The sequence below is a fragment of the Hylaeus anthracinus genome, unplaced genomic scaffold (assembly GCF_026225885.1).
Source record: "Hylaeus anthracinus isolate JK02 unplaced genomic scaffold, UHH_iyHylAnth1.0_haploid 12002, whole genome shotgun sequence".
In the NCBI taxonomy this organism is placed as follows: domain Eukaryota; kingdom Metazoa; phylum Arthropoda; class Insecta; order Hymenoptera; family Colletidae; genus Hylaeus; species Hylaeus anthracinus.
Genome location: NW_026534349.1, coordinates 2,911,785 through 2,933,427, shown reverse-complemented (window position 1 = coordinate 2,933,427; position 21,643 = coordinate 2,911,785). Strand labels below are relative to the sequence as shown.

The window sequence follows — 21,643 nt, the reverse complement described above, 5'->3', positions numbered from 1 at the left end:
AAATAGATATTGTATTACAAACGAAACACGGGTGATCTATTAAATTAAATAACTTTCACTTTATTATCACACATTCATCCATACAAATGACTTCATTTAACAGAACTGGTAGTTATTCACGAGTAGTTATTGTGCTAGATAACTGCATGATTGGATGTCTAAAAATACGTATCTACATGTTGCTCGTGAAACAATGTATTCCGAATCAATTCCTTTACAATTAGTTTTAGATTTTAAATAATACAAAAGTATGCAATATCTTCATACTAAACTTTTTAAACGTATAAAACAAACGCAGAAACTTCATCATTTTCTTTGCGTTCCTTTTTTTTCTTTTGTTCATTCAGAGTGTTCTTTTCGATATCAATGTATATTGCACAATATACATGTATAATGTATAACTTCGATATTGCCCGTCAGTGCATCGTCGTCAGTTGCCAATACTGCAATAATCTTTCACCTTTTGGTAAAGCTATTGAATTGGGTCTTTCGAACGTTAGCATGATATCTTTCACTTTATTTTTTAATTCCCGATCGAATAAATGTCCTCCGGTGCGTTCTAAAGCCGATGCCATGTCGTACTCGACAGAGGGTAAAGGTTCGCGAATAAAGCGAGCAGCACTAGCGATACTCGGTACTATGTGCCACTGCAGTGCTTTGATTTCCCAAAGACTACTTAGAAGAGCGTTGCTTAACAATGGATCTCGTTCTTCCATCAAGAACGGGTCTCCAGCACCGTTACTTTCTTCCGTTGAAATTTCTCCTTCTTGGGGATGATCGATGAGACGTTTTAAGCCAGGATGCCTAAGTAAAAGATTTCCAACAAACAATAAAATTATGAGAATATCTTCGGGTGGTGCAACAAGAGTTAAACGCGCGAGTCGTTTTGCAAAGGCGGCGACTAATGCTTCTGGTAAGTGCCTGGAACGTAACACGAATACGTGATAATCCTGACCCTCTCAATAAAGAAAAACTTTAACGAATAGACATATTTAGATATTGCGAATACTTACGTTGAACTGAGAAAAAGATCGGACAAGTAAAATAAGCGAGCTTTGTATTTCGTATGAAAAATTTCTGGCTCAAACATAGAATAAAGTTTGGTAAAGATGTTAGGATATTCCAAGTTGTGTTTGGTAACCAATAAAAATACACCTTGTAATGCGAGCAAGCCTATAGTCCCGTCTGCATCCAAGGAATCCATAAGAAAATCTGTTAGTAAAACAGGCTTTTCTAAATGTGGCATTACTCGTTCTAACAAAACTACTAATAACTGTTTATGTAACTGCGGCGTCAACTCCCAATGCATAACGCAAACCCAAACTTTATTTAACGCGCGTCTAGCTCCTGCTTGATCCCATGTAAAACTTTTACTATCTGGTAAAAAGAATATAACTCGTTATAACGATGTATAAAGAACGTATGTACGTAGAAAATGTATCTTCTTTACCTTGTTGTGGCCCGCATAATAAGTTTTTATTCTCGGACATCTCTTGTTCTAAATCATAAATTGTACACATGAAATATTAGATTCGATAGAAATTATTTAATTTACGATAATTAGACCGTTTAAATATATACCTTCGTTTTCCTTTGGCAACAGCAATTTGTGTATAAGCTCGAGTAAATTTTTTATATAAATTTCATGTGGCTGCCTTTTAGGTGTAAGAGAGGGAAGACATTTCCAGGTGTAGTAAAGAGCATCGGGATATTCCGTAATTTCTTGAAATCTAGATATTAAACTAGCATTGTCTTTCTCTGGCGATAGTAAACTCATCAAAATGGGTTTCAGCCGGTGAAGAGGGAAATAGTACCCTACACTGCCGAATGGTTCCAATGGATTTTTGCCTTCTTCTGCCATAAGCTTTATAGCGGTAGTGAGAGCTTGTAATTGAATAGCAGGCCGATACTTTTCTATTGTTAAAAGTATCTTCTCCCATATTTCTTCGTAACAATTTCTTAACCAGCTGATGTATCTTGCTTCTGGACTCGGCTCTGTTTCACAAATCTTATGAAAAAGCTGTTTCATAGTTTGAAATACTTACAAAATCTGTACAATGCTACAATTCGTATCTCCGTGGTTAATTTTTGTGTCCAAATAGAGATTTTCACAAAATATAACGGTATAAAACGCGTTCAATACGATACGAATTGAAACACTATCAGAGGCATGCATGATGTCAAACGCTGTCAAGTAGTTTTAAAGCATTAAAACGTTCGAGCATACCTGATATCGTAAGTGTTATCGTCCGTTCAAGATACATGTCACCCCTTCTCAAAACTTCGACGAATATCGTTTCCATCGTAAGCAGGCAGGACAAAGTGGATTCCTGATAGAGTGATTAGGAATTTTATTAAACGACATAACCTCGAAATATTCTGTGTATCGTCTATTATCGAATGATTTTAGAGCTCGCACTTACGTCCCATTGGGCTATTATGTCTACTAAATTGTTGGCATGCTTCCTCGAAGATAGAAATTCCTGTGCCTTTTGTCTTAAAAGTTTCGACGACATTTTCTGACTAGAGGAAGCGCCGGGAAGATCTGCTGCGTCCGCCATCGTCGTCTACGGAGAATTTGGTAATGGCAGAACTTATTACAAGACTCTACGAATGTGTTCTCTCGTATATTTATTACTTCCCGTAATTATCGTATATTCTTTGAGTCTGAAATATTTAAAAATATAAAACGCAAAGTTCGCGTTTCACCTCCATCGGTTGTAAGAGAAATCGATAAGGTGTAGTATCATTAATTGTATCATTTTCATCGTTCGATTAACGTTTTGAATTTTGTAAGACTGGTTGTCGAATTGTCGATACATGAATACATCCAAACACGCATCTTAGACGATTTTGAACTTTGAAGTTATTTTGCTATAAAACTGAATCAACGTGTGGTATCCTTCTGTAAAAGAGCGGATCAGGAAGACTTATTCCTCGGCAACTTTAATATAACGATACGTTGTAAGTAAATATACCATATAATTGTTGCATTCGTATCATACAATTGAGTGTATTTAAAAATCATTTTGTTGAGAATGGTGATATGACTCGTGACTGAAAGCATAATTATCAAAATTATAATTGTTCGCTAACTAGTTATCGATATCGATAGCACATAACCTGCAAATTTATTATTATCTTCGGATATCATTTTATCATATAAAAACAATATGATTTTGAAGATACAATTATTCTATATTTAAAAATGTACTATACAATGTCAGTTATATTCCATTCTAATATTCTTTTAAACGAACTTCTGTTTTTTATATTTAGTCGAAAGGAAAGATGTTAGAAATAACGTGTAACGACCGTCTTGGGAAAAAAGTCAGAGTTAAATGTAATCCAGACGACACGATAGGCGATTTAAAAAAATTGATAGCTGCTCAAACAGGGACACATTGGGAAAAGATTGTTTTAAAGAAGTGGTATACCATTTTTAAGGATCACATAAAGCTACAAGATTGTATCCTTTGAGATCGAATGTGCTTCTATATTGTCGCACAGTATTAGATAATTCTGTATTTTCCTTGAATTAACGATTTAGATGAAATTCACGATGGCATGAATTTAGAACTTTACTATCAATAATTAATAAATAATTCGTGTTAGATATAAATACAATAATAACAGTAATTATAAATTTTTATATTTAAATATTTCATGATTTTGTATCTTACATATTATTAAATTGTACAATGTATATAGTAACTATATAATAAATAAACATAGATAGCAACAGCAAAAATAATATCATCTTGTATTGTTGCTGTTAATAGATTTATAAAGCTTTATAAAACTTGCTATATGTAATTGTTACTTAACACCTAAATATTGCTATAATATTTTTACAAACTCACTCTCTACAAATATAGCCTATTTTCACGCAGTAAAATATAAGATTTGACATTAACATTTTGTACCTAAGTTAGATCCTTTAACAATAGGTCTGAATATAACGTAAAACATTTTATCATGCATTTTTCAAAACTTAATTGTATCACTTTAAGGTCATCACTAATTTAATGTAGTATGACTGCATTAAAAGTATGCGAGTATTGCGTATAACGAAAACACGATTATCGAACTTATTTTTCATCTAGCTCTAAACCTTTTAAAATTAATGCGGCCTCTTGGACAATTTTTCTGTTCTGTTTATCGAATGTTCAGGTTGCTTTGTAACCCTACCCCTGTTGCTTAAGAAGTCTCTTATGTGTTGCACTATCAAGTCTATCGCCACTGCAACAAAACATAAAATATAAGTACGTAAACGGTTAAAGATTGCTCGTTCGACGACAGGGAGGTCATTCTTTATTATTATATCAGTTTACAATATAAACAAATGTCATAAAATTATACATGTCAAATGATAATTGTTCCATGTAACGATATACTGTTATGGGAATTAAAATGTGTTTAGCATTTATTTTCAAAATAAAAGAATCGAATAAAAAACTAGCACTACAGGATAACGTTTATATGCTTTATGCTTGTTTATAAAATTTCAATGTACGTCTATACGAATATAGAAAGCGGCGAACCGGTCAAGGAATAACATCGTATAAAAAGTCTAAGCTTTCAATTCCATGCATAATTGCATATGCATACACACGTACTTACAAATGTTCATATGTGTGAGTAATACTTGAATCTCTCTAGTATATTAGAATGATGTAGTATATTAGAATGACGTATTTTGTATAACCATGCAGTATGTCCATATTTTAGGAAGAGTGTAAAATTAATTTTATCCTATGTAAGGGACTAATGAATGCACGCATATTAAAAGCAATTCTGTTGCTCAATATAAATTTAATACAAATACAATTCTGTAACTATAGAAGAGACATATTAAATATTTAAAAAAAAGATTCAAAATTACTGCAAATAACTTGCTTATACATAAATGTATGATAAATATGTAAAAACGCAATGCTTATAAATGAGTGTATTATGCTTAGATCATCTGCTGAGCGAGTCGGAAATTGAGGTATGCCTATGTTGGTAGATGTATGGATGCTGCCCGGATGAGTTTTCAGCCTTTTTCAAACGCAAAATGTCCCAGATGTGGTGCACTATAAGGTCTATTGCCACTGAAAACATACAACAACCAAACCATGTACGTTTTCTTAAATGACCTTAACTTTCACGCTAAATTAAAAGACAGCTTTGTTTTTGACAGCCCTTGCATACCAGGCAGCACCCATTAATATACAGATTAAAGCTATACAGACATGTACAAATGCAAATAATAACGAATTTAAGCTGCCTTGCTATATCGGATCTGCACCTAAATTATGTTAACTATCTTTTAATAATACAAAGAGTTAAAGTTAAGCTACAATCATGCTTAACTCTTATATCTTGTAAATTAGGTGCAGATCAAACAAGAATGAATTCAAACTATGATACAATGAAAATATACATTTATGAATAAGTTAATAATACTTGTTACATGTTTAATAGCAAAAAAATGCAATGAAATATTCCAAAATATATATGACACCATATGCTTAAAAGTATAACCTTGCATATAATCCGATATATGGTTATAATGCAACAATTTACCTGTATTATCTGCACCTCTGGGTATAATTACATCTGCAAACTTCTTTGTAGGAAGACAAAATTCTTCGAATGCAGGTTTTACAAAATTCATATATTGATTCAATACGTAATCTAAGTCTCTTCCTCTTTCCTTTATATCTCGTGGTACTGCAAAAATAATTGAAAATATTTATTTAATAGTATAGAATTATTCCGATGTATACAGTTCTGTTAAAAAAATGACGCGTTTTCGCATAGTTTTACCCCTTCTAGCCAATCTAGTATCCGAATCGGTATCTACGAACAGTTTCATATGAAATAAATCTCGTATCTTAGGAAAATAAAACACTAAAATTCCTTCGAATAGAACTACGTCCGCAGGGTAAATTGTTGTTGTTTGATCTTTGATTCTGGAATTGAAAAGAATCATTGAAACTCTGTGCCGATCTACACTATTTTTGAACGATAAAAGTACGTACAAGCTATTCGTTCTATAATCGTAAGATGGTATTTCACATTTCACACCAGCTAGTATATCTCGTAACGTTTGAAGTATCAAATCGTTATCGAAAGCATCGGGATGATCGAAATTATATTGTCCTTTCTCGGCTTTCAGTTTCTCAGCCGGCGATAAGTCGCGATAAAAACTATCCTGTGAAATGCAAACTACTTGTCGCTGCATGTGATCCATATCAACTTGTCCCAGTTTCTCCATTATACGTTTGCAAACAGTTGACTGAAATAACAAAACACACACACACGCACACAATCATTTCGTCAATTATTTTCGACGAACGAATCGACACAACGAGTCGAGAAGTCAGACCATCTTCGTATTATACGTTTCTTATTAAGGTTAAGTCGTATAAAAATTTGTACTGTTTATAAAATGACAAGTACAGTTGATTACGACGTTCGAGAAAATCCAGCTACGTATGTTACTCACTTTCCCACTGGCCGTGCCACCGGAAACGCCGATTAAAAACGGCGTTTTACTTTCCAAACCGTTCAGTTTTCCATTAATACCGAAAGACATCTTTCGCGGCGTGATAACGTTTATCGACATATCTGCCATCGTGTAAACTTTATTTATACGTTCCGCAATTGAACAATGAATCGACCCCGAAGCCGAGTGTGATTTCGAAACAACTGTCTCGCCGTGCGTATCAACGAGTAATAATAAGTGATACCGATAGTAATGGCAAGGGTATCGATAGAAATGCAGGCAAACACTTGATGTAATGATTAACTAAAATCGCGCGCGCGCACATTACCAGTAGTATTCAACTAATTATACAAGGTGTTCAAGTTATCAGTGCCAAGGATCTAGCTGATCTACATTGATCTATTTAGATGATCTACCTGTGAGCACGTGCGAGTCCCAACCTGTCCCAACCTGTCCCAATCTTATGCACACTAGGACGTGATTTGGTACAATAATCTTTCTCAAATATTTATATCCGTATTCCTGTGCATGCCTTGAGAACTAAGAGAGGTCCAGAAACATTTGTTCAATTTAGAATATTCGATGATATTTTTTAAAGTAATTTTGAAATTGGCCATTAATATTTCACAAAAACTGGGAAACCTAATCTTTATCTGTCTTTAAATATATATAAGTAAGTTAACGATATGATGTTTACAGCAAATACTCGTTAAGTAAGTCAATTTTATGATTATAGTGAAACACTGCTCCTATTTATGATCATCTTATCATTGAATAGATGATTGCATAATAAATGAGTATAGATGTTTATCCCATGGAAATATATAACGCTGAATTCATTAATCAAACGTCAGGCTTGTTCATTACCTAGTTACGAGGTAACATTGTGTTATATTAGTTTATTATTAGCATAGTTGTTTAATGGTGCTTGGAAGTTTTGATTTTGTAAATAATATACACAAATATAGAAGAGATGGTTACTCATATGTACCATGATAATTCTTACAAGGTATAATACGGACTGTTATTTAATTTATGTTCAGTTTACTTATACAGATAGGAATAGTAAACTAAGATATATAAGAAAAATCATTTATCACATTTTTAGGCTGCTTTAAAAGCATTGCAAGGTTTACAAAGCAACATTCAATATTTGAAGCTGGCAACAAAAACAGATAATAGTGATCTTTCTAACTTATGTAATACAGAAAAATACTTGGTTCGGTAATGATTTTTTTTTTTATTTTGTTGAAAAATTAACGTGTATACCGAACATAACGATAATTTTACCAACATTGTTTTTATAGGTCAGGTATTACGCTTGAAAAATTAGAAACTTTGTCTGTCATACATGTAGCAGGTACTAAAGGAAAAGGTTCTACTTGCGCATACACAGAAGCTATTTTACGTCAACATGGTTTTAGTACAGGATTTTTTAGTTCTCCACATTTGGTTACAGTCAGAGAACGCATAAAAATAAATGGAGAATCGATAAGCCAGTCGCGTTTTACACACTATTTTTGGAAAGTGTATAAAAAGCTGGAAAATGCGAAAGAACACGAATCCGACATGCCTGCGTATTTTAAATTTTTAACAGTTCTAATGTTTAATATATTTTTAGACGCGAACATTGATGTTGCTATTATCGAAGTTGGAATTGGCGGGCTGAAAGATAGTACAAATATCGTAAGGAATCCTGTATGCATAGGTATAAGTAGTTTAGCATTGGATCATACTTCCTTATTAGGTAATACTATTGAAGATATAGCTTTTCAGAAATCTGGGATTTTTAAACCAAAGTCAATTGCATTTTCTGTTCCACAACTTCCACAAGCGATGCGAGTGTTAGAGAAAAGAGCAATTGAAAAAGATTGTTCATTACATATTGTCCCTTCTTTCAAAGAATATACATGGGAAAATTTAACACCTATTTCAAAAATAACAAACAGTATCAAACAACAAAATGCATCTTTAGCTATTCAGTTGGCCATTGCATGGATAACGTGTAACAACGATAAATGTTTTTCGACGATGAATACTACCATAAATGATAATAACTTTTACAATAAATATAAAGAATATATTCGAATAAATAGTTCTATACAAGAAGCACAAGTTTCAAAGATTGTGGATATGAATAAGATTGCGGTAGGTTTATCTTCTTGTAAATGGCCAGGTAGAATGCAAATTTTAAGAGGTAGCATCGCCGAGTTTTTCGTAGATGGTGCACATACGATTGAAAGTATCGAAGGCTGCGTTAATTGGTTTAACGAAGTAAGCAACAACAGAAATAGAGAGAAAAGAATTTTAATTTTTAATTCTAGTGGAAATCGAGATCCAATTCCGTTATTGACACCTTTGAAGTCTTTATATTTTCGTAAAGCATATTTCGTACCAAATATTGCCGGAGTGGAAAATGTAGATGCCGAAACAAATTGTTATTTAATAGATGAGCAAAAACTTAAATGTGTGAAGAATTCTGAAGTATGGGGAGCTGATTCTGTGGTTGCAAATAGTGTTTTTGAAATTCTACAAGAAATTAAAAAGGATTCTGAAAAAGAAATTAATTGTAGTAACAATGAAAAATTTCAAATTCTTGTTACCGGATCGTTACATTTAGCAGGTGCGGTTCTTACTATATTAGATCCGAATTTGACGATGAATACACAATTTTAATATGTATCTAAATGTAATTGAATAATCATTTTGTAATATAGAAGTACAAATAACAAGAATATTTTGTATAAACAGTAAAATTATATATTTAATAATCATAATAACAATAACTGTATCAATTCGTAATATATTAATGAAATATTGCATTGTTATCTTGATGACAATAGCAAAGTACTCGTTAATATTTTTTCTTAAGAATATTTTTTGTACTTTAGTATAAATACATTTTTCATAAAACTACGCATGATTGTAAAGTTGTAATAATTTGTACATATGAGTGAGTGAGCGGGTGCTATGTACGTTCACAAAGATGTGATCTTAAAGTAAGAGTGGCTAAAAGGCTTAAAATATTTTTGGATGGTAATCTAGTTCTGACTCTGCCTCGGTATCTGATAAACTTAAGGAAACACCAGTTCTTCGCCGTAGATGAGTTTCATCGGGACTCTGAAAAATATATAAAAATATTATCATTTATACTGGCCTGGTTCCTTGTGAAACGAGTAGTAAAACATTCCGAAATGACTGTGTATTCTATTTCTCGATAAGAAGTATGATTAGTACCTGGTCTAGAATACCGGCAGTAGGCTCAGAGGCATAACCTACTTCTTGTGCATCTTCTTCTAGATCTGCCTCGTATTCTTCCAACTCATCCGTGTCTGAATCGATGTCCAAATCTACGTATCGACTTCCTCTGGAGACTTTGCATACCATTTGAGCTAAATCCGTAAACGTGTACGATGATACAGATTGTTGATTCGATACCTGATGCTTTGCTCGTAACGCTCGTGCGTTTTCTCTGTCGGCATTAAATCGTGGAAGAACTCCAGCGTTCGACTGTCCTTCGAAATAAGTCTTTCCTATTCATGTAAATTAAATAGTTTATGTACATGTATCAAATTCTCAATCTCAAATTATACGAATAATAAAAGGTTACCGTGTTGATATCCGACATCTTTAATCTCGTCAAAATTTGTAAACTGAAGAGTTTTATATTTATCTATCGGTGGCCTGATATATTCGCAATAATCAGAGTTTTTCACTTCCTCCAATTGCCGTACGCAACTTACGTACGCCAGCCTCGATTGTATATCAGGCAAATTCGGTACTTTAACGGGCGTTGCGAAAGGATTCCAACGTTTCCACAATAGCCACCAACCGGACAAAGAATCTCCATAATTTGTTAAATCCGTGTCATCCTGTGACCCAACGTCGATTGCCAAAATATGGTGTGCTCCTTGTCTCAACATTTCGTCAGCTTGAACAAATAAATGATTAATGTACACGGCGAAAACCAATTACGATTGATTATATATTATTTCTATGAACTGATAAACAATACAGATTTTAAAGTACCTGGCACGTTATTAACATAACACCCATCGACCAAAAGATGCCCGTCAAGAGGGTCGCAAATAGGAGGAAAGACCCCCGCAATGGTCATACTGGCTCGAATGTATCTCCATAGTAAACCTGAGTTCACTTAGCTATTCAGAATTTGACAAATGCATCTTTTATCAACGGGAGTGAGCTTTACGTCATTTTTTTTTTTCATTATTTAATTGTAACGAATCGTTTCATTATTTATACGAATGAAAAAGAATCTAATGGACTACTCGTTCATAATATTAATTTGTTGTACAATGTCCAGGTAATTTTGTAAAATCAATAAAAATTTATATAAGAGCGTACGTGCGTTCAACTTAAAATATTTTTTACCGTGTACATTAATAATAAGTTCTGTTCAAATGAATTCAACGTTGTAAGTTTCTTAACGCACTCTTTTTAATGTTACGCTCAAATTACCTGGAAGGTTATTGACGTACCCGCCGTCGAGCAGGAGATGGCCGTCAACTGGGTCACACATGGGTGGCATATAACCAGACAAAGACATCGAAGCCCGAATGTACCGCCACAGCGATCCTAAACACCACGAATTAAGTTCCTTAATGTATGTACATGCATTTTTTCTTTACTTTCTATATTCGATCATAAGTCGTATGATGTACATTATAGCAAATATCACTGGTTCAAAAATTCCTTGATACCATCTATACAGGAAATAAAAAAAAAAAGAACACAATATTCGCCTTGACGGCAAACGATACAGAACGGAGAGTACGTCAACAATGATTACCCAGAAAGCTCACTCCCGCTGTTCAAGCATATTTCTACATAATGCTCTACGACAAATGGGTATTCGAACTTCAAAACAAAATTTTAGGTTAGGAGCATATCTACAGGGTCTATCAATTTCACCAAAACAGCGAGAGAGTTTCCAGTTAGTTAAAGCTGAACAATTTGAATTATGTCTTAATCATATTTAATCGAAGAGAACTGGAAACTATCAATGCTTCGAGAAACGTGAAACTTTCTTCCTTTGAATACAGACCGTGCGTGTGTGTACGCATACAAGAGTCAGTGATGTCTGTAGTTATTGTAAAATACGGTAACCACAGGTCCTCTATGTATGTATCGCCAAATGTTGCTTGAATTGTTTTATTAAAATCTTTTCCAGAGAACATGGATGTCACAGGGTACGTCAAGTCCATTATTTGCCTCCACCACTGTGTCATTTTCTATTAAATAGATATTCGTCAACATAGAACAAAAATACCAATAGAAATTATTATAAATGTAAAAATATTTACAGTATTTTTATTAGCTTTAATTCTGTGGTAATTACCTTAGACCATTCGCGAGCTTTCTGAGTCGTCGTCGTAATATTCTTTTCCATGCAATACAATGCGCCCATAAAAGCACCGATGCTAACTCCACCGACCATGTCTATGGGTATTCCAGCTTCGATGACCGCTTTAAGCATACCTACATGGGCTGCACCTCTAGCACCACCACCTCCGAGTACTAGGCCAACCGAAGTTCCAGTTAACCACCGAGCGAGTCTACTAAAGTCACTATGAACATTTGGCTCTGACATAAGAACCTTGGAATATAATTCATTCTAAAAAAAAATTTTTCAAAAATTATTTCAATGTCTTATCTGATACGAGTATAAACTATAACACGTTGTATATTACAATTCTATATTGAGATCTCCTGGTGAACATTCGTTTAGGGCACAAAATGTGATGATGACTAGAAATCCAAGATCTCATATTCAACCACTCCACTGTATTCGTTGGCCGCTGTCCGCTCTGTTCTTTGTGCAAAAGAACTAATTCCTTTTGCGTTCTCATTACCAAGCGTTCGATTTCGCGTTCTGTTCTACCTATGGAAGGAGGCCTATCTCCCAAACCGACAATAAAAATGCAGTCCGCCTGTCGAACGCATCGTTGAGTCCACAATGTGTACGTTGGATCACATTGGTACAATGAAATTCGGTGTTGATCTTCTTGTTGCGCGAGCCATGATGTTAAACGATATTCATTCGCGGGTTCCATAATAGTGCTACCTAGAGTCTGTTGATAAAAAAAAATGCATATAAAGAATTTGATTGTTCGTGATGGAAATAAGAAAGCGAATGGATTTTAATTGCTTACTTTTCGGACAACATCTGAAGTGAGGCGTAAACAAGGTCCGATAGCACACAACGAATGATACAGTTCGAATGTAAATGCAGTTAATGGTACATCATCAGATACTGGGACTATAGCTACAGTTGAGAAATTTACTTGAGCTGGTCTCGTATCAATTGTCGCAGCAGCCCGCCTGTAAATATATTTATACATAGGTGTCTTCTAATTTGATAAGAAATTAATTTTATAAACACTATTACTAATGTATCGGATGCATACTGCTTATCACTGCTGCCACCTTTCGAGTGTGGCTGTTGCCAAGACCCAAGAATACGGTGCCCAAGTAAATTTATAAGCCTTGTGACTACTATGGGGTAACGAAGTTTGATCACATTAAACAATCCTTCGGGAAGTTTTGCCAGTTCAGAGTCTCGTACCGCCATTACTGTTGTTGATCGTGGAGTTTGCGTGACCATTTCTACGATACCTACTAGGTCTCCCTTCCCATATTCCGCAACGAGTTCTTTCTTTCCGTTTTCATACGTAATCACCGACCGAAGTCGGCCACTTAGTACAATAAACGTAGAGTCCGATTCATCGCCTTGTCTATACACTGCTCTTCCACTTTCAAGAAATAGCCAGTCGAGAGCAAAATCAACCTTTTGTAGAAAAATGAAAAATTAATAGTAACTATCCAGTAAAATATAAATGGAAAAATGTTTATACCTGTCTAACGAAAGGACTAAGCCTTCGGACAACCGAGTGAGCTACGTGTAATACAACGGTAGGTTGTTCTCTCATAATGGCAAAGAATGTTGATTTACTAAGAAGCGCGATGCGACTAGGATGTTTTGCTCTAATGGTATAGAAAGAAGGCTCTCCGGTTAATACAGCCAATCCTCCAACAATTTCACCTTGATGAGCGCTAAACATGTGAACTTCTTGACCTACATCTCTGCCTTCCGAAACGCGTTGACTAACAGTTAATAAACCGGATACGACATAGACGAGAGCAACATCCTGAAAAATATAAGTATAACATTGATATATTTAAATATGAATATATTTACGTAATATATAACACAATATTATATCGATTTTCCTAGAACCTTATGAGATTCTTCTTTCATTAGATAAGTTCCAGCAGGTACTTCTCTAATTTGAACCTTGCCATCCTTAAGTATCGATTCGTCTTCTAAACCAAGTTCTCTCACGAATGCTTCGGTAGCTATTTGAACAAGATGCGATTCGTCTAATTGTTGCGGGATTGGTTCGATAGTTGTGGATCGTTTTTTGCTTGGGTGAGAATTGCCTGTGTTTACAACGTCCGGTTGCGATCCTTGGTATGATTGTTGCGATGTTGCAGGCGAAGAATTTGCCCAATGAGAATCACATTCTGGTACCATATTTGCTGAATTCTGATCTAATTGTGGGCTTAAATTTTGATTTTTCCAATCAAAACTAGTCTTTGGCCTATTATAGAGTATACGTTAATATGAATGATTTTTCTTTGTTAAATAATTTTGTTTACCTTACCGTCGATTGATAACGATAGGTACGGATTGAGGACTACTCGAAGTAGAAGTATCGCGCTGAAGCATTTCACATGCATCGTGTTGCTCCGATGAAATAGTAGTTGATACAGAGGATTGATATTCCATATTTGGCGTAGCGAAATTTTCTTTAGTTCTCGATCTAACCGGTGATCCAGAAAATGGACTCTGTTTCTTTTTGTGTGTTCCTTGATTAACTAATTCCGCGGACAATCCAAGATATTGATGTAAAGCGGTAAAGGTGACTCTTTGGAGGCGAACCATAATGACCTGGATAACTCGAACGAACGCATCAGGATGATCTTGAAAAACCTATAAACATGCGAATACGAGTATTATATTATGAACCCTAATCGTAATTTTATTAAAATCCATTCTGTACAATTACATTATACCTCTTGAAATGCGCTCATCGGTAATTTGACTACTATAGAATCTTCGACAGTTCTAGCGGATACAGTCTTGTAGGTACTCGTATGCCCAGTAAGTACGTCCGTGAAACTAAGAAGACTAGTTACAGATTCCCCAGTTTTCACTAGTTTTAACGATATTTGGGAACTATCGGGTCCTGTAATATAAACATTGACCAGGCCTTGCTGCACAATAAATAAATTTTCATCCGGATCCCCAATTTTAAATAAACTGGTACCAGCTGGTAAACTCATAATTTCTGTATGCTTGCATAATTTCAAGAATACAGGCTTTTCAAAATGACCAAATACTCTAATACTTTGCAACATGTACAAAGCATCTGGCGGTACTCTGTCACCAGGACCTAGGTCTTCTTCCAAATATTCAGCAGGTGGTTCCAAAACCTACAGAAACAGGAAAATATATAGCCTACAAGATGCATTACAAAAAGTAAAATGAAATTTAATAAAACTAAAATTTGAATACTTTTAATTGTTGCGGCGTGGAATCTTTTTTTAATTGCAATAATCTTCGTGCAAACCGCATAACTGCCTTTCGTTTTTTTCCTTGTCCTGTTGCATGTACTTGTCCACCGATAGATTTTACTTTGCGTAACATTTTTCTTCCATAAAAGAGGACCTTGTCCCTTTTTCTGAATCTGGGCTTGCCTGTACCTACTCCGACGAATTCTTTCATTTCTGGGAGAAATTCTTTGTTTTTCCATTTTCGAAGAACAATTACACAAACGACAATTAAAATTATAAGAACCAATGCCGCAATAATAAACAAGGTTTTCGATGTTTGATATTCCGTAATTAATTTGCCAATCCATCTCGTAAAGATGTACGATCCTAAATTCTCGTTGTATCTATTGAATAAATCCACTACCTGAAAGTAATAAAGGTAATTCAGTAACAGTTAATTATTTATAAGTTGTTTATAAATGTATAGCAAACGATGTTTTACAAGTGTACATAAAAAAGGATTACGAATGAATTATTATAAATAATAACCTCCATAGTGGGCACTCATTTCTTCCATTGGTCTAGAGCAGGATTTAATCGAGGATCGCGTCACGAATTCATAAGTATGCGGAATACGAAGCAGATGAATTGAAATAAAGTCCTGCTTTTCAAGTAAAATATTAGTTATCTACAATCAACTAATGACCTTTGATACTTCGGTCGAGTCATCCAACGCCATTTTAGTCGCACTTAAGTAAGTACATATATGCATGGACATGTTGCAACTCCAAATTACACCATTTTTACATATATAATGCATATGTACATAATACTCGACTATTTCGAAATATTTTGAAAGTGGAAAATATCTTCGTATACTACGTCCAATGTCCTGTATATCTTTTATATTTAATAAAAATTAAATATAAAATTTAATAAAACGATTGAAAAGAATAAAATTGGAAAAAAAACTCTTTTTATTACCATTAATTCGATATGATTTAAGTATGCAGGAATCGCATACGTTTCTTGTTATCAAGAAAAAAATAAATACATTTATGTGTCTTTGTGACCCTCGATCTATTTGTTTTTTTGCGAATGTAAAGCTCTCGTCGTTTTACAATAATTATGTAAATTCATTTTTGTTAAAGCACGGTTCGAATAGTTGGCGCCAATGTGTATGTTAGCTCGACCAATGGCGGAACGCATCCCCTCCCCGACAGCCACTTATACCCGAGAAGGTCGATAGAGCGCGCTACGGCGGAATTCCGGGCGGTTTTCAGTGAACAGTTGGGTACGGTCAGTCAGTGGTTACGGGTCGACATGTTGGCGACGTTTCAGTGAGTGGTGAGCGCGGTAGATCTGACGCGTGATTTTTCATGCGTTTTTATCGCGTGTTCGATACCAGAGGTGTTTCTCGTTCGCGACGCTACATGTGAAGTGTCGAGTGTGACTAGCCTGCTGCTCGTGCCTGGTTTACCCAGCCCAGCAAACATGAGCTGGGGTATAGAACTCTGGGTAAGTCTCTCCTTGGTTTTCTCTGTCCATCTATCTGTCGCCGTTTCTCCCTCTCGTTCTTTCGCGATACAGCGATCCGCACGCACACGAAAACGAAACACGCCGAATAGCTCAAGGCGTTCGACGGTTGAACATTATCGTCGAACCGCTGCCCCGTTGTTTTCGCCAACGCGTAACAACGATATCCTTCGATAACCAGTTCACGGTGGCAAACCACTCACGGGAGTTTTACCTTTGCGGTTGCTAGCCGCGGGCGACGTTCTTCTCTCCTTTGGTGTATCCCCTCTCCTCCAGCTATCGTACCCAACCCGGGTGTATATACGTGTACTCATCGTTGGTGTGCTCCTTCGCTTGCTTCCTTTCTCATGAAATCTTGGACGAATACCGGTGCTATACGGTGTGACAGTGACTTGTCGTCATCTTACCGTGACGCAAATCTCCTAGTACGCGCAATCGATTCTCGCGGAGGGATTACTTGCAGCGTTTTTCTTCCCTTGCAGTCTTCTTTGTATCCGCTTTGTTTATTCACATATCGAACGATATCTGGGGAGTAATTTACCTGCGCGCACGGCTTACAGAATTTCACGTATCGGTCCCGGCTTTGTACTCTCGGGAAGCCACGAATCGCGGTACAGTTGCGTCTGTGAACTTGTAGTGATTCCAGCAGGTGTACTACGTATCCGTTATCGGACGAACTATTTTTTTCACCGCTATTCGTTTCGATTCACTAGACGATCTATATTATCGACAAACAAACGAGATTCTTTTCTTGGAATGCAGTTACCGTGTTCGCCATCGATTCGACACTACCAGGCCGCTATTTGTATTCTTCCACGTCTTACGAAAGTATTTACGCGCATCTACGTCTACACACGGCCCGAGAATCGTGCCGCTCGACGTCATCTTCCTTACTTTCTGTTCCCTATAAAATATAAATAATTCATTCGTTCGTTCCGACCGATCGTTTCTTTCCCGACCATCTCTTTCTCTCCCGCAGCGTTCCAACGAATCGACAAATTTCTAGACGTTCGATCTTTTCGCAGCCTTGAGCTCTCCGGCAGCCGTGGGCGTTTAGAAGCGTCGCGGTGCGTGCGATGAACGCGTATGAGCGTTCGGCAACTATAGAGATGGGTTTATTTGAATGAAAAAGATGGCGAACGAAATGAAACGTATCCACGTTGTTCGCTCGACTCGATTATTATTCGGATAAGATTTCGTTCGTGTAACGCGAACAGTCGTTTATCTGCGATCCGTTGTTCGACGTTTTTATCTAGATACGAATTTTTCGTCGTGTACAGGGAACGTATCGTTACGAACGATTTCGTATTACGAATACCGAGATTAGATCGCAGCTCATCGTTGTTTCGGTTCAGAGGAAATCGGATTCGTTTCGTACTGTCGCCGTATATTACGATTGATTGGTGTTCCGCTCGTGTTCTTCTGTGAATCACGATACAGGACGCGTTCGTGTTTAACCGCTAACGGCCGCTCGCGAGCATATGTACACGTACGACACGGGCGTGTCTCGCCATGCTCTTGACAGAGAAAGGGAGAAACAACCGAGAGAGAGTGTCGCTCGGGGAATTTCGGTGTGAAATTTTACTTGGACGCGCGCGTACAATTCCTTGTTTCTTTGTTTATTTCCTTGGCCTATTTTTTTTTTTTTTTTTTTCAACGGTAAATAAACATTTGCGTACTAAAATAGCAGCGAACGCGTGATGGACGAACGGTTATCTCAATTACGCTTTATTTATTAGATCGTTTACACGGTATAGTTGTTATCCGCGCACTTTGCACTCGGATGTAAATATTTCTTTTATAACAGGACCTCGATTCGCTTGGAATCGAGTATCCAGGGTCTACGTTTTCCAACTATGATTATATAATTGAAATTAATTATTTTCTAGATTTTATCTATCGAAAGACTTTTTTGAAAATAGGTAATAGAAAATTCCTTGCGGTTGAGAGAAGAAAAAGTCCGAAGGATATACCCGAAAAATGTACGGTCTAGATTACGATGTCCCTTGTAACTCGTTTGTCGTTGAAACGAAGTCAATGAATCAGCGTGCTCGAAGCCGCGGTCGGGTTTTAGCGTAAACGAGCGACGAACTGTGTCTCTTTCGTTGGAAAGGTAAACTCGGGCTCGACTTCGTATGCTAACCGATGATTTCATGGCTCGACATTCCTGGCTCGCGTCTCGGTCGACTCGTTAGGGTCAGGTACGTTTCTTTCTTCGGCGCAGAACTGCCTAAAATGGTTATCGCGCGTCACGAAACGACGTAGCGTTACTCGAGGCACGGTTACGGTTATTGGTAATCGATACGGACGCGAAAAAGAGCTTTTCCGAAAGACACGAAACGGAAAATTCTCGACGTACCCGGGACGAAATCTTCACGGCCGGTTTGTCGGTCAGCTAATAAACTGAGCGTGAACCGCGTTAACAGCGTGGAACAGAAATGTTGACCGATTAAATGTCACACTTGTCTTTTGACCGTGCGAAAACGGTTCTTTTTCACGACGGACCGTTTTAAATGGCGCGCAACTCTATTCGAATCATAGAGACATCGTATTATAGGTTGTAGGCGCGTAGGTTCGCCAAAAAGTTGGTTCGGTTTGGGAAAGAGAAAAGAGGAAGTTAACGAACGATACATCGTAAAATTTAAACTATCGAGGTACAAACGAAACGAAAAGCGGTACGAACGGATAGAAACGATTCTAAAGAATCGGGAAAAAACAGATTTTAAAAATCTTGAAAATTGACGATTTCCACTCCTACGCGGATCAACAATTGCTTGTAAAATTTAAACTACCGAGGTACAAACGAAACGAATAGCGGTACGAACGGATAGAAACGATTCTAAAGAATCGGGAAAAAACAGATTTTAAAAATCTTGAAAATTGACGATTTCCACTCTTACGCGGATCAACAATTGCTTGTAAAATTTAAACTGTCGAGGTACAAACGAAACGAAAAGCGGTACGAACGGGTACAAACGATTCTAAAGAATCGGGAAAAAACAGATTTTAAAAATCTTGAAAATTGACGATTTCCACTCATACGCGGATCAACAATTGCTTGTAAAATTTAAACTGTCGAGGTACAAACGAAACGAAAAGCGGTACGAACGGATAGAAACGATTCTAAAGAATCGGGAAAAAACAGATTTCAAAAATCTTGAAAATTGACGATTTCCACTCTTACGCGGATCAACAATTGCTTGTAAAATTTAAACTATCGAGGTACAAACGAAACGAGAAGCGGTACGAACGGGTACAAACGATTCCAAAGAATCGGGAAAAAACAGATTTCAAAAATCTGAATGTCGGGTGCTGACCATTTTTTGAATTTTTTTTTAATTATTAATCGATGAAGGTACAAACGAAACAATTGTTACTACAATTAACTACAAACAAAATACTATCATTTTTTACAAAATAAAAAAAAAATGAAAAAAAAAAAAAATTGAAAAGTCCGGTGCCAGGTTCACATAACTCCAGATCGAGAAGATCGAAGAGCGTATAAAGAGGAACGATTCGTTTAGATAAGCCATTCATAAGTTCGCGTACGGGGTTAGAAAGTTCTCAATGGATTACTCGTAAATCTCCGTTAATGGGAGAGGTCCCACACAGGGAAAGCGGAATTGATCGAAACGGGGTGATTAAATTTGAATCGTCTATATGTATACGAAATCATACGGGGGAAACATTGGTGCGTAATGGCTTATTTATAGCGTACGATTGTTCGAGAAACGAGGGTATTGTTTCTCGGTGCCCGATATTGTTCTTATCTACCTTTTCCTTATCGCTCACCTGTAACCGTTCCCTCTTGCCACCGAGGTGACGTTATCTCCTCCAGACGAGCGCTCGAGATTTTTCTCGTTTTTTTTCTACCCGACACAATTCTTCCATTATTCTTCAATCCATTCGGATTGTTTCCCTCTCGTTGAACTCGTGGATCTGTTGCGTCGTGGATGACACGCGTTGTCCAAGATCGCAGGATCGAAGCGTGCGATAACTAGGGAACGCGTCCAAGTTGAATGCTTACCGTGGGATCGAGACGCGATAACACCGACAGCGGTAACGTCTGGCGTCTGGCTTTGATTTTGCGTCGCGTTTAAAAATATCGTCGGCAAGGCTTTTGAAAATACTTAAAGGGAGATTCCGTTCCTCTGCTTTCTACGCGTCTCTCCGATAACAAGACCGCCAACGATATTGCGGTTCGGTATCAAGAGAACGTTGGAAAATTTCGTTGGAAATTTGCAGATGTTAAACTTGAAAGATCTGAGATCTAAAGATCCTAGGCATCTTGTTTTAATCCGTTTATGCGTCTAGCCGTCTGCGTCTCTCTTCTCCAGTCTTTGCTCCATTATCCTCGGACCACTTTCTCAAAAATTAATAGTTTCTGAGACATTCGTTCCCGTTACTTCGCGACATAGTTTAAATATCACGATTCTGATACAGTAGCGCATCCAACAAAATTCAGTCCTCCCAAATTCTTATACCGTAACTCGTTCCGTATAATAGAATATTTCGCAAAGTAAAGGTTGTTTTCGTTTCAAAACGACGCGAGTAAAATCGTCGCTGGCTCTTGGATTGATACAACAAATAAGGAGCCAGTGAACAGATTCCTGTATCTATCTTTCGAGTATATAAGCTAGGCTCCGATTAAAGAGAGCCGAGCGGAAATCTTTAGGAAAATTTCGTCAGAAAATCCTTGCGCGTTTGAGCGAAAATTCGTTCACAATGGAATCCGTAAATCGAAAATTTCGAGACTCGCGTTTCCCACGACTGGCTAGCCCCAGGAATGGACGAACGAAGATGTTTGCATGATTGCACGCTTTGCGTCTCGTCCAGGAATTCTTGCAAGTCGCGAGGATTCGAGTAACTGTTTACAACGCGCTACTTACCCTAATCGTGTTCCATTATTACTACCACTGCCGTTATTACAACTAATCGATCAGCGAGTCGCGTTTCGTCAACGTTGAACGCGCGTTAGTCCACGAGTCGTAGAGGGTCTCGACAGACCCCACGCATTTCTGGATTATTTATAGC

The 21,643-nt window shown here is 36.8% G+C and overlaps 6 protein-coding genes across 23 annotated transcripts in view; 3 read left to right on the top strand and 3 right to left on the bottom strand.

Moving 5' to 3' along the window:
* Positions 1-35: 35 nt before the first annotated feature.
* On the bottom strand, positions 36-2,561 carry LOC128891745 (nucleolar complex protein 4 homolog). The gene is made up of 6 exons (XM_054151490.1): positions 2,424-2,561; positions 2,228-2,330; positions 1,582-1,995; positions 1,451-1,498; positions 1,014-1,377; positions 36-921 (listed from the first exon to the last, which is right to left on the bottom strand). Exons 1-6 carry the CDS (start codon positions 2,559-2,561, stop codon positions 417-419), a joined length of 1,572 nt encoding a protein of 523 aa, XP_054007465.1. The 3' UTR covers positions 36-416.
* Positions 2,562-2,585: 24 nt separating this feature from the next.
* Positions 2,586-3,807, top strand: LOC128891755 (ubiquitin-like protein 5). Its single transcript, XM_054151512.1, has 4 exons — positions 2,586-2,738; positions 2,848-2,964; positions 3,280-3,469; positions 3,551-3,807. The coding sequence occupies exons 3-4, from the start codon at positions 3,292-3,294 to the stop codon at positions 3,592-3,594; spliced, it is 222 nt and encodes a 73-aa protein (XP_054007487.1). The 5' UTR covers positions 2,586-2,738; positions 2,848-2,964; positions 3,280-3,291; the 3' UTR covers positions 3,595-3,807.
* Positions 3,808-3,953: 146 nt separating this feature from the next.
* Positions 3,954-7,051, bottom strand: LOC128891750 (uridine-cytidine kinase). Of its 3 annotated transcripts, none has more exons than XM_054151505.1 (5): positions 6,497-6,771; positions 6,030-6,286; positions 5,815-5,960; positions 5,572-5,718; positions 3,954-4,242 (listed from the first exon to the last, which is right to left on the bottom strand). In XM_054151505.1, exons 1-5 carry the CDS (start codon positions 6,623-6,625, stop codon positions 4,124-4,126), a joined length of 798 nt encoding a protein of 265 aa, XP_054007480.1. In that variant the 5' UTR covers positions 6,626-6,771; the 3' UTR covers positions 3,954-4,123. The 3 variants fall into 3 exon arrangements, with proteins under 3 accessions (XP_054007480.1, XP_054007481.1, XP_054007479.1); XM_054151506.1 differs by lacking the exons at positions 3,954-4,242; positions 6,497-6,771 and adding exons at positions 4,256-5,096; positions 6,913-7,051; XM_054151504.1 differs by lacking the exon at positions 3,954-4,242 and adding an exon at positions 4,258-5,096.
* Positions 6,578-9,287, top strand: LOC128891747 (folylpolyglutamate synthase, mitochondrial-like). Of its 9 annotated transcripts, none has more exons than XM_054151498.1 (5): positions 6,841-6,981; positions 7,233-7,374; positions 7,605-7,720; positions 7,804-8,204; positions 8,265-9,287. In XM_054151498.1, exons 2-5 carry the CDS (start codon positions 7,300-7,302, stop codon positions 9,170-9,172), a joined length of 1,500 nt encoding a protein of 499 aa, XP_054007473.1. In that variant the 5' UTR covers positions 6,841-6,981; positions 7,233-7,299; the 3' UTR covers positions 9,173-9,287. The 9 variants fall into 9 exon arrangements, with proteins under 9 accessions (XP_054007469.1, XP_054007473.1, XP_054007474.1 ...); XM_054151499.1 differs by having other exon boundaries at positions 7,804-8,644; positions 8,821-8,899; XM_054151500.1 differs by having other exon boundaries at positions 7,804-8,182; positions 8,265-8,404.
* Positions 9,288-9,354: 67 nt separating this feature from the next.
* LOC128891737 (neuropathy target esterase sws) lies at positions 9,355-15,827 on the bottom strand. 4 transcript variants are annotated; one of them, XM_054151474.1, is made up of 16 exons: positions 15,623-15,827; positions 15,096-15,497; positions 14,594-15,013; positions 14,182-14,510; positions 13,755-14,118; positions 13,372-13,665; positions 12,925-13,304; positions 12,670-12,838; positions 12,208-12,588; positions 11,856-12,131; positions 11,562-11,748; positions 10,976-11,092; positions 10,526-10,642; positions 10,107-10,427; positions 9,734-10,029; positions 9,355-9,616 (listed from the first exon to the last, which is right to left on the bottom strand). In XM_054151474.1, the coding sequence occupies exons 1-16, from the start codon at positions 15,626-15,628 to the stop codon at positions 9,515-9,517; spliced, it is 4,161 nt and encodes a 1,386-aa protein (XP_054007449.1). In that variant the 5' UTR covers positions 15,629-15,827; the 3' UTR covers positions 9,355-9,514. The 4 variants fall into 4 exon arrangements, with proteins under 4 accessions (XP_054007449.1, XP_054007450.1, XP_054007451.1 ...); XM_054151475.1 differs by lacking the exon at positions 10,526-10,642; XM_054151476.1 differs by lacking the exon at positions 10,976-11,092.
* A 507-nt stretch (positions 15,828-16,334) lies between these two features.
* Positions 16,335-21,643, top strand: part of LOC128891744 (formin-binding protein 1-like) — a 37,685-nt gene continuing 32,376 nt past the window's right edge. For 2 of the 5 annotated variants that reach the window (XM_054151489.1, XM_054151485.1), the window contains exon 1: positions 16,336-16,591. In XM_054151489.1, the coding sequence (XP_054007464.1) occupies positions 16,568-16,591 (24 nt within the window). In that variant the 5' untranslated portion in view covers positions 16,336-16,567. Of the gene's footprint in view, positions 16,592-21,643 lie in introns of all 5 variants that reach the window. The other 3 variants (XM_054151488.1, XM_054151487.1, XM_054151486.1) reach the window with 2 other exon arrangements.